The sequence below is a fragment of the Lissotriton vulgaris genome, chromosome 8, assembly GCF_964263255.1.
Source record: "Lissotriton vulgaris chromosome 8, aLisVul1.2, whole genome shotgun sequence".
Classification (NCBI taxonomy): domain Eukaryota; kingdom Metazoa; phylum Chordata; class Amphibia; order Caudata; family Salamandridae; genus Lissotriton; species Lissotriton vulgaris.
The window spans coordinates 1,428,541,443-1,428,553,770 of NC_141696.1; the positions used below are offsets into that span (position 1 = coordinate 1,428,541,443).

Consider the following 12,328-nt stretch of genomic DNA (forward strand, 5'->3'; position numbering starts at 1 on the left):
GACACCCCTATATCTGACAGATATTAAATGACTCAGGCCAAATGGAGGGGGTCTTAAATGGTCCAGGGACTGACCCAAACAAGGCCCCATTTTGACCCAAGGACTCAAATACTTTTTTCAGAGCTGTCATGGTTGTGGGTGACATTCTTTCCAGCTTTTCCTATTCATCAAAAACGTGTACCCCAACAGTGTAGCCATTCACAAAGGCAATCTAAGCACTGACTCTTACAGTTCCAATGTTTAAAATGACTGAATAATTTCTGCGGCTAGACTTGCCTTGAAGACTTCCAGCATGATATGTTTGTTAGCCAGATATACTCACACATTAGGGGGAAATCATAGTCTTTAAAGATTCAAGGAGTTGATGCAGGATGTAATGGCTCTGACAGAGCAGGGCATGTAGACTAATCTGAATGTGGCTGGTTCTTTAGCTAGGTTATTGGACTTATTTCTGGTTCTGTGAAGGCATGTATGGATGGGGACTACCTGGCCCCTGTTTAATGGACATGGTTGAGACTTAAGCTATGAAGTAGTGGGCTATTGGGTTCTCATTTGGGTAAGCTAATGACTGACCAATCCATTAGGAGACAGAATGGAATGTACTACATACTCTGCTCACTACATCCTCTGTTGATGGACAAACTACATTATGTTTTCTGCTAACATCATCATTAGTTCAGGGAGTTCTTCAGAAGTTCTGGTTCCACATTACTTGTTTCATTCTGATATCCCTGGCATGGGTCAGGAAACTGTGGTGCTCTGACCTGCTACAAATCAGTTCTGAAACGCCTCACCTCCTTCCAGCAATAGAGATTCTATTGTCCCAGAAACGAATTGCTCCACTCAGACCTTCAGTTCCCAAGGCTTATTTCCTGGAAATTGCAGCTCTCTCATCATGTGAACTTCCTTTATAGGTAATGGTTATTTTGTTGGCAGCTAGATACCCTTCTATGAGAGTGGATGACTGTAGCAGATAGTTATTTTTCAATCTATGTAGTATTCTCAGTCCTTAGATCAGATTGTGCCAGACCTTTAGATCTGTGACTTATGGGGGCATATTACCAAGCAATAGCGATAATTATCGCTATTGCTTGGTTAGAGACAAAAATTTACCGCTGAACTGCGGCGATTTTAACCGCAAATAAACCTTGGTATTACCAAGGTTTATCGCAAATGCGATAAAAATCGCCGCAATGCATGAATATCGCTGAAAAGTCAGCGATATTCATGCATTACCGAGCTAATGCTCTTAGCCATGTTATCCACCTCCCATTGGATAACATTGCTAAGAACTGCTCAGGGCAGGTGTTAGCTCTTGGAGATATTTGCGCTTAGCGCGAAAATCTCCAAAAGTTGGTAATAGGAGATAGCGATGTTAGCGACTGTTTTCAGTCGCTAACATCTTGGCACGCCCACTTTGCATGTTATTAGTGATAAATATCACTGACATGCAAAGTGGGGCCCAAGATGGTCGCTATCTCCTACTAGCTGTCGCTAACTGGTGTTAGCGACAGCTAGGTAATAGGGAGATAATTTTATCTCCGCTTTCTTGGCTTTTAAAGCCAAAAAAGCGGAGATAAACCCCCTTGATAATATGCCCCAAGGTTCTTTAGCAATAGAGGGTCTAAATATCAATGCCATTAAATCATACTTAGTTGCCAAGTCTATTTGCATTATTTATCCTAATCAAGCTTCTTTCCTTAACAAACTTTTATGACTTTTTTATTAGCTATGAAGACAATACATTGGGAAGGGGCATTAAAAAGCAATCCAACTACACTTGGTCTTCCCTTATTGTTAATCACAATATAAGCATGCTAGCAAAATGCCTCTGAAATGTTTCAGAGCGTGCTATGTTAGTAGACTCTGAAACAGCACCAACTTTGTATTATTTGATCGTTGTCATCTCAGCTTCGATAGGAACATGAAAATTGGAAGGAGCTGTTGTCACTGGTGTCCGTGCATTCTATTATAATGGCAATGAACTCACTTTGTTTGTGATGCTGTATTCAATGTCTTTTGGCTACAACTGGAGCCAGCACAGCCGTTAAAAATATGTGTCTGGTCCAGTCTGGTTGCAGAAATTAGGTTCATGTAAACAATGTCCTGGATCTGAATCATCTATGAGAAATAATGTTCTAGAAGATGAGTTCACTTTCTATGTTGATCGTGGAATGCTAGAGTTTGGTGAATCATATAGCCCCATAACCATTCTCATTGTGCATCCATATTTACTGAGGAACACAGAACAGTCTCATCTTTTGATAGAATGTAGAGAGTAAAGTGTTCTGGGGCTGCAATGGAAGCCTATGCCAGAGTTTATTTGGGAAAAGTTAACCACTTTGACAATTATTTTGAAACCAGGTTCGCCCACAAAATTGATGGAATGATAAAAGACGTATCAATACAGTAGACACGTTAAAAGACAATAATGTGGATCGCTGAAGTGCCAAGTTCAGGTTTGGGGAGCAATATGTATCTCCCATCCTGGAAAGGAAAAGGGATCATCAATGGAATAAATGGGAAGCTCTTTGGTCAGGAAAAGGGTACCAAGATTCACAAATGTCAAAGCAGATTTTTGCCCATGGGAAAAGTAATTTTCATCCTAATTTGCAATATGAATGTGATTGCCGGATTTGACTACTACAGCATCTACACATTAGGTGCCTGGGAGGCAACTGATCGTCTGTATACTTGCACTTAAAATATATGGGAAGTAGCATTAGTTTTGCCTTCAAAAAGGTTCCCCCTAAGATAATTTATACTGCCTATAAACCATAAAAGTAGGCAAGACTCTAGACTCAGACAAGTTATTAGATCAATCAATCAATCTGCATTGATATAGTGTTGCTAATCACCTGTGAGGGAATCCAAGTGCTGCTGCAGGAGGGGCTCAGTTGAACAGAAAGGTCTTGAGTATTTTTCTGAATTTCAGCAGGGAAGATGAGATCCGTAGGTGAAGTAGAAGGTCATTCCAGGACTTTGCTGTGAGGTAGGAGAAAGATCGTTTTACACTGTTGCTGCGGCGAACGAGGGTGCGTGGACGAGGCATAGGGATGGGGAGTACAGGTGTCTGTATGGAAGGGGGAAGTTCAGTCAGTGGTTGATGTCAACTGGTCCTTAGTGGTCAAGGGCTTTTGAAGGTGTAGATCAGCATCTTGAACTGTCATCACTTCTGAATGGGAAGGCCGTGGAGCTCATTGAGGTTGGGGGTGATGTGGGTTCTTTTAGGGAGGTCAAGGATGAGCCTGGCTGCTGTGTTCTGGATATTTTGCAGTCTCTTGAGGAGGTGTGAGGTGATTCCTATGTAGAGTGCATTGCAGTAGTCCAATTGGCTGCTGACAAGGAATTGAGTGATGGTCCATCTGGTGTCGATGGGGAACCACTTGAAGATCGTGAGTAGCATGTGGAGAGTGAGTAAGCAGATGGACGATGCGAGGTTGATCTGTTTTTCAATGAGAGATTGCTGTCTAGTATGATGCAGAGGTTGAAGGGGTGGCTGGCCGGTGTGGGTGAGGGTCCTAGTTTTGGAGGTGCCAACAGGCGTTGCTCCATGGGGAGGTGTTGCGCCCGAAGATCAGCTCTTCTGTCTCATCTGTTTTGAATGTTAGCCAGTTGTTTCTTGTCCAGTCGGTGATGCGCTTCATGCACCTGCAGAAGTTGGTTACTGTGTCAGAGGGTCTTCTGATAGCGAGAGGATGAGCTGGAAAGCATCATCATAGGATAAGATGTTTAGTTCATGCGATGTGACAACTTTAGCCAGGGAAGTCATGTAGGTGTTTGACATTGTAAAGCTGAGGGCCAAACTTTGAGGGATGCTGCAGATGGTGTTTTCTGATTCAAAGTTGAAGGGAGGAAGGCGGATTCTCTAGTTTCTTTCTGTGAGGAAGGAGGTGATCCACTTAAGGACGTCTCCTTGGATTCTAGTATTGTGAGGCCTTTGGATCAGGGTGTGGTGTGATACTGTGCTGAATGCTTTGGTGAGGTCAAGGAGGATCAGGGCTGCCATTTTCCCTTGGTCAGGGAGGAATCTGATGTTGCCTATGATTTTAATCAGGGCAGTGTTGGTGCTGTGGTTGGTGCGGAATCCAGATTGGGAAGTGTCCAGAAGATTGTTGTTCTTTAGATGCTCTGTGAGTTCGTGGTTGATATCCTCCTCCTAGATTTTTGTGGGAAAAGGCAGCAGAGAGATGGGGCAGTAGTTCTTGAGTTTGTTGGGGTCGGCAGATAGTTACTTGAGTAGGGTTGACTTCTGTGTGTTTCATTTCTTTGGGGACCTCAACTGTGGTGATGAATGTGTTAAATATGGCGGTGAGCTTGCTGCTGATCATCTTACTTCTGAGTTTGGAAGATGTGGTGTGGGCAGGGGTCCATGGTTCCTCCCGAGTGGACGGAGCTCAAAACGTCCGTGGTGTCTTGCTTAGTGAGCTGGTCACAGGTGGTGAGCAGGTGGTCATAGTGTTCCTCATTCATGGCAGCAAGATGGTTGAGGATGTCGGTGGCTTGGTGTTTGAGGTTTCTGTAGATGGTGGAGATCTTTTGGTGGAAGTAGTCTGCCAGTGTCACAGAGTTCCTGTGAAGACATTTTTGGTGGCTGAGGGGCTGGAGAACTGTGCAACGATGTTGAAGCGTCCTTTGCTGGTGGATGGCACCTGCTTCAATGCAACCGGACAAAACACTACTTTTCATCTTTTTCTGGAGTTGGTGGTATTAGTTGTGGGCTATCTTGAATTTGGTTTCATTTGGCTCCATTTGGTTGATCTTTACAGGGGAATGCTCATGCACCACTGAGGTGCCTTTTTATTCTAAGACATGCAAAAGTTCCTGCTACTTTCTAGATGGTCAGAGATTACACAGATTTTTATAAAAGGTGCTACCCTTCCAACTAAATTCATTTTACATCTCAATTCCTGGTTCTTGTTTTAATAAAAAAAACTATTGTTAAATAGATTCAGGATTGGATGGTAGATGAATCAATCATTATCCTTGTCAAGGTGGGTTTCTTCTAGAGAATGCTATTGAAGTAAGACTGTATCATGAAAAATGTTGTGTTCAAAAGATTGGCTGTTTCTAGTCTTATGAGACTGCTAGAGAAAGTTTGATGGCATCATCAAAATGTTTAAGAACAAAGAGATGGCTTGGTGCACAGCGATGAGTTTACTGAAAAGTTCTACTGAGTTTTTTGAAGTTGGTGAAAGATTGGGTGCTCCACCAGGTAGCATAATCGTCCAAGTATGCTCAATGAATGATGCTTGGTTTGCGCACAAACGTTGATAGTGCGTCCCTGCGGTTGGGCACACCTTTGGGTTCGTCACAAAAGGACAGACTCCGTTGTACTTTGATTATTTATTGTTATTATAAGTTCAACAAATTCATTTGTATTGCGTTTTTATTGGGCGAATATTTCATTTCATATCCTTATTTAGTTGATAACAGTGCACATTTGTAGTGAAAAAAGAAAACGCTCCGATGCATTTCGGTCATTGGCCCTTTCTCAAGGAGCTCTGTTGGTGAAAATAACATCATTGGTATACGCTCTAATGTATAATATTCATCACACAAGATCAAAGAATCGAAAATAACGTGCAAAACGTATAAACTATGTCGATGTGTTTTAAATGAGTTCATGCTTAACGTGTGTGGTGATGGTCAATGAAAGGGCATAGTGGCATTGCAACGTGTCAGATAACTAAGAAACTGAAAATTCATGAAAACATAGAGGAAAAAAAATACCGGGTGTTTCCTAATCGCAGCACTGTTGGGGCATTCAAAGGTTTGCGCTGTTGAGGAAAAACGGCGGAGGTTAAAAAATATTGCGTTGAGCCTTGGTAGGTCAACAAATGACTCGATTTGGTCTCACGCCTTAACTTACTTGGGCTTTGAAGCTCGACAAGTTTCAAGGATCTCCGCTCGTGACTGACTCAAATTGAGACGCTGAAGTGAGCTGATCGTGGGTGTGTTACGGCGTTCAGTCGGGGATTTAAACCTGACAGGCGCCCGGAAAGGTTAGTTGTGTCGGGAAATAGAAAGCGGACTAGTGAAATTAGTAAAAGATGGCGGCCATCTTACCATAGGTTAAGTCATGGATGATAGGAGACGTGCAGGGGATGCACTGTCTACAAGGGAAAGATGAAAGGGGGTGAAAACAAAAACGTGTGTAAAAATGTTGTGTCACTGAGTGCAAAAAGCATGGGGAACACATACTGATGCAAACCAAAACTGGAACAACAAAAATTGATGCAAACAAACCACACAATTTGTAATGCGTTTCAGTATCATATAGATTTTTACAGATAACAACTAAGTTCAATACGGTCATTAAGACCGAATGGTTTCAAAGATTGTAACCGATAAATGCAGGCTGTCTCTCGTTGTAGTAGAGATTTGTTGTTGTCTCTACCTTCAGTCTTCACAACCAACTCCAATACCATGAATTTTAACTGAGCGATGTTGTGTCTTTGTTCATGGAAGTGCAAGGCTATGCTGGATCGTTCGATTTTTGTCTGTATGTTAGATTTGTGCTCTTTGAGTCTTATCTTTATTTTTCTCTCAGTTTTCCCTATGTAGATCTTCCCACATGGGCACTTTAATAGGTAAATGAGGTTCATGGAGTCACAAGTAGCGTTGATGTTCACTTTGATGCTGTGTCCCCTCATGGGGTGGCTTATGCTGCTCCCTCGTTATTTTCGCTTTTTTGATCTTGTGTGATGAATATTATACATTAGAGCGTATATCAATGATGTTATTTTCACCAACAGAGCTCCTTGAGAAAGGGCCAATGCCCGAAATGCATCGGAGCGTTTTAGTTTTTCACTACAAATGTGCACTGTTATCAACTAAATAAGGATATGAAATGAAATATTCGCCCAATAAAAACGCAATACAAATGAATTTGTTGAACTTATAATAACAATAAATAATCAAAGTACAACGGAGTCTGTCCTTTTGTGATGAACCCAAAGGTGTGCCCAACTGCAGGGACGCACTAACAACGTTTGTGCACAAACCAAGCATCATCAAAATGCTGCCATTTCTGGATGCTGCCTGAGAGCATTAAAGCCCAGTTGAGTCTAACTGTAGGCTCCACGTTCATAATTAGGCCCTGGTCCATTTTGAGCCATCAAGAAAAACAAATAGGCTGTTCTATCATATCTCGTGAGATTTTTCAAAAACACCCTCTTGAACCCTTTGGATCAAAAATATAGAAATGCTTTGGGCCCTACTTTTTAGGGATAAACATAGGTCAACCATGTCAAGGTGTCATTTGTCGTAATTGCAGATGGCACTGTTCTATCAGTCCAAGAAAAATCTAGTGGTGCAGCAGATGTTTTTATTCTAGACCCAAACACATTTTTGTGTAACAATAATTAGGTTTTGTCACACTAATCTGATCCTGAATTACCCTCAGTGGTTTTGGTCCTCCAATGGACCTTGTTGGTCATAGTGAGGGGTAAGAAGCAAGGTGACAAATGTATTGATAGCCAGCTCACAAATTAATGAGCACAAATAAATACACAACCGTCAGGACCATACCAAAAAAATAAAGGATTACGACTGGAAGGTCATCACCACTAAAAAAGTTCAGTCTAACGAGAATCATACAGACCAGAAATTCTATGATGGCTACACAGAACATAAGTAGTAGAACCTGATGCTCAGAACATAATCTATTATTATCTCTATAATGCCTTATAAAACCTTTGTAAGCACAGTTTATAGGGCAAGAACATTTGAGACACAATTAATAAAGGACTTAAATACATTTGAAGTATTTGGTTATTGTATTAAAGATTAGGTGTGGGCGGAATTTGCGTAATCGCGTTATGCTAATCTCCGTGAAACAGTAGAAAATCTCGGCGAACACGTAGAAATTCCGCGAACACGTGGAATTGCTTGTTCGTGATGCTTTTTTACTGTTCTCAATCGCTGTTTAAGTGCTCGGGGGAAATGTCTTGCGAACACGCATTTGAGAACGCGAACATGCAAAAAAGTTCGCAAAGTCACAGAATGCAGAATTTTGGGCAGTTTCGCGTTCTCCGCGGAACGCAAAATTACCCAAATACCTCAAATTCCGCGAGCGGAACGAAATTTACCGCTCTGGTCTAGTGGAGAATCTCCTTGCTTGAAATTTGCTCTGAATCACTAGAGTCTCTTTCTCAGTACTCAGTACTGAACAGTAAAATATAAAATTCTAAATGTTAATTGAACTCAAAGCAATGAACAAATGTCAGCTATTGCACTTTTCTTAGTCTTTGTTTCATTTTCAGTTAGCTTGGTATGGAATCCTTAAAAGGTCTGTTAAAACTTCTCTTTCTGCCTTTTCTCTCTCAGGAACAACAATTTCAGCACATGAGACAGCTCACAGAGGAAGAGAACAAGAGCATTCAGGCAAGGAGCTTATAGGGTATCCAGGTTTGAGGTCTTTGGGCAAAAATGGAGATTTTCAAACAAGCACGGGAAGAGAGAACCACTCTTTCCAAAAGAACGGTGTCAACGATTTCACTAGGGAGAGTTGGGGAGAAGGGGTCAGACAATCAGTAGGAAAAAAGTGCCTCAGGGATTTAATATGGCCTTAATTGAGTCTTGAAACAACAGGGATGTGCCATGCCAAGGTGATTATTACAACAGTTTTTCCCTGACTCATGCCAATCTAAGGATTGCTTTTTTATGCCTGTTTATGAAAGGCTGAAATATGGAAAATATCTTTGTAAATCAGTCCCTAAGTGAAAATACTATATATAAGCTCTAAAGTTTCCTTAAGAAATTACACATCAATGAGCAATTTCTAACACAACTGTTTTGTTGCATATTTTTCTGTCCTGTGTATAAAGTTTATAAAAATAGAAGAAAGACGTTCAATTTTCAGCTTCATGGATGCTACTAAATCAACTTCCTGGTGTCACTCCACTTGCAATCATTATCCTATGCATTTGTGCCTTTTGTACCCTTCTTCTTGCGACAACATGAGAACGCCATGTTTATAACATCAGGTATTCTGGTGTAAAGCGAAATTGATACTAACTTACATCAGGTATCACTAGTGGCTGTTGATGTGCTCCTAATGATGCTGACACATGCTATGTTTTCTCTGCACTAAATAGATAAACAACAATGTGCCCTTGGACCTAAAGAGCGGACAGATTGTGGCCATGGCGGTATCTCAGAAAAGGAGTGCCTCTCCAAAGGCTGCTGCTTCGACTCAAGCATCCCCAATGTGATCTGGTGCTACTACTCCAAGGCTCATGGTAATAACTTAATGTCAGGTCATATGACCACTGCTTCTAAGACTTTTGTTACAACACGTTACCAAATGCAGATATTGTGATGGTATCCAAGAGATTCACCAATGCCAAATGACACTGTCTGTAGCATTCTACGGGCCCCATATTGAAAATGAGCACCATTATAACATGAGGCTAAAGAGCCAGTGACATCAGTTCCTGTCTGTTTGCGCCCTCATTGACACAGGATTTAAAGCTGACGGTGTTCGCCTGTCCTTTATGTTTGTCATGGTATTCTACGTTGTTCAGGATGTATTCTTCAAGATTTTCAGGTTCTACACCTTGTGAATCATGCCCTAAATAAATGTCTAACCTGGGCTACCTGAGAGATTGCATGCATTTTTTATGGAGATCACATACATCATTCTCCCTTTCACAAAAAGTTCATGAGATCAAAGGAACACTCATTGTTGTCTTCAAAACTGATTCCGTAAATGAGTTTTGTTTTTCTCCACCTGGCCTCTCAGCTCAGCAAGCTGATTTCCAGGGTGATATGTTAGCAATATTCGCCACCGAATTCTCTGCTACACCTAGAAGCAAAATGCAAAATATTGAGTCTCCCACCAGTAGAATGTTGTGTAGTGCCTTGACACCCCTATATCTGACAGATATTAAATGACTCAGGCCAAATGGAGGGGGTCTTAAATGGTCCAGGGACTGACCCAAACAAGGCCCCATTTTGACCCAAGGACTCAAATACTTTTTTCAGAGCTGTCATGGTTGTGGGTGACATTCTTTCCAGCTTTTCCTATTCATCAAAAACGTGTACCCCAACAGTGTAGCCATTCACAAAGGCAATCTAAGCACTGACTCTTACAGTTCCAATGTTTAAAATGACTGAATAATTTCTGCGGCTAGACTTGCCTTGAAGACTTCCAGCATGATATGTTTGTTAGCCAGATATACTCACACATTAGGGGGAAATCATAGTCTTTAAAGATTCAAGGAGTTGATGCAGAATGTAATGGCTCTGTCAGAGCAGGGCATGTAGACTAATCTGAATGTGGCTGGTTCTTTAGCTAGGTTATTGGACTTATTTCTGGTTCTGTGAAGGCATGTATGGATGGGGACTACCTGGCCCCTGTCTTATGGACATGGTTGAGACTTAAGCTATGAAGTAGTGGGCTATTGGGTTCTCATTTGGGTAAGCCAATGACTGACCAATCCATTAGGAGACATAATGGAATGTACTACATACTCTGCTCACTACATCCTCTGTTGATGGACAAACTACATTATGTTTTCTGCTAACATCATCATTAGTTCAGGGAGTTCTTCAGAAGTTCTGGTTCCACATTACTTGTTTCATTCTGATATCCCTGGCATGGGTCAGGAAACTGTGGTGCTGTGACCTGCTACAAATCAGTTCTGAAACGCCTCACCTCCTTCCAGGAATAGAGATTCTATTGTCCCAGAGACGAATTGCTCCACTCAGACCTTCAGTTCCCAAGGCTTATTTCCTGGAAATTGCAGCTCTCTCATCATGTGAACTTCCTTTATAGGTAATGGTTATTTTGTTGGCAGCTAGATACCCTTCTATGAGAGTGGATGACTGTAGCAGATAGTTATTTTTCAATCTATGTAGTATTCTCAGTCCTTAGATCAGATTGTGCCAGTGTGGTTGGTTAGAGACAAAAATTTACCGCTGAACTGCGGCGATTTTAACCGCAAATAAACCTTGGTATTACCAAGGTTTATCGCAAATGCGATAAAAATCGCCGCAATGCATGAATATCGCTGAAAAGTCAGCGATATTCATGCATTACCGAGCTAATGCTCTTAGCCATGTTAACCACCTCCCATTGGATAACATTGCTAAGAACTGCTCAGGGCAGGTGTTAGCTCTTGGAGATATTTGCGCTTAGCGCGAATATCTCCAAAAGTTGGTAATAGGAGATAGCGATGTTAGCGACTGTTTTCAGTCTCTAACATCTTGGCACGCCCACTTTGCATGTCATTAGTGATAAATATCACTGACATGCAAAGTGGGGCCCAAGATGGTCGCTATCTCCTACTAGCTGTCGCTAACTGGTGTTAGCGACAGCTAGGTAATAGGGAGATAATTTTATCTCCGCTTTCTTGGCTTTTAAAGCCAAAAAAGCGGAGATAAACCCCCTTGATAATATGCCCCAAGGTTCTTTAGCAATAGAGGGTCTAAATATCAATGCCATTAAATCATACTTAGTTGCCAAGTCTATTTGCATTATTTATCCTAATCAAGCTTCTTTCCTTAACAAACTTTTATGACTTTTTTATTAGCTATGAAGACAATACATTGGGAAGGGGCATTAAAAAGCAATCCAACTACACTTGGTCTTCCCTTATGGTTAATCACAATATAAGCATGCTAGCAAAATGCCTCTGAAATGTTTCAGAGCGTGCTATGTTAGTAGACTCTGAAACAGCACCAACTTTGTATTATTTGATCGTTGTCATCTCAGCTTCGATAGGAACATGAAAATTGGAAGGAGCTGTTGTCACTCGTGTCCGTGCATTCTATTATAATGGCAATGAACTCACTTTGTTTGTGATGCTGTATTCAATGTCTTTTGGCTACAACTGGAGCCAGCACAGCCGTTAAAAATATGTGTCTGGTCCAGTCTGGTTGCAGAAATTAGGTTCATGTAAACAATGTCCTGGATCTGAATCATCTATGAGAAATAATGTTCCAGAAGATAAGTTCACTTTCTATGTTGATCGTGGAATGCTAGAGTTTGGTGAATCATATAGCCCCATAACCATTCTCATTGTGCATCCATATTTACTGAGGAACACAGAACAGTCTCATCTTTTGATAGAATGTAGAGAGTAAAGTGTTCTGGGGCTGCAATGGAAGCCTATGCCAGAGTTTATTTGGGAAAAGTTAACCACTTTGACTATTATTTTGAAACCAGGTTCGCCCACAAAATTGATGGAATGATAAAAGACGTATCAATACAGTAGACACGTTAAAAGACAATAATGTGGATCGCTGAAGTGCCAAGTTCAGGTTTGGGGAGCAATATGTATCTCCCATCCTGGAAAGGAAAAGGGACCATCAATGGAAT

At 41.3% G+C, this 12,328-nt stretch overlaps 1 protein-coding gene across 1 annotated transcript in view; it reads left to right on the plus strand.

The window, feature by feature from the left end:
* LOC147698870 (uncharacterized) overlaps positions 1-12,328 on the plus strand; it is a 352,061-nt gene that overhangs the window by 265,905 nt on the left and 73,828 nt on the right. Inside the window, exons 28-29 of the mRNA XM_086935488.1 lie at positions 8,332-8,388; positions 9,102-9,245. Of these exons, the coding sequence (XP_086791614.1) occupies positions 8,332-8,388; positions 9,102-9,245 (201 nt within the window). The remainder of the gene's footprint in view (positions 1-8,331; positions 8,389-9,101; positions 9,246-12,328) is intronic.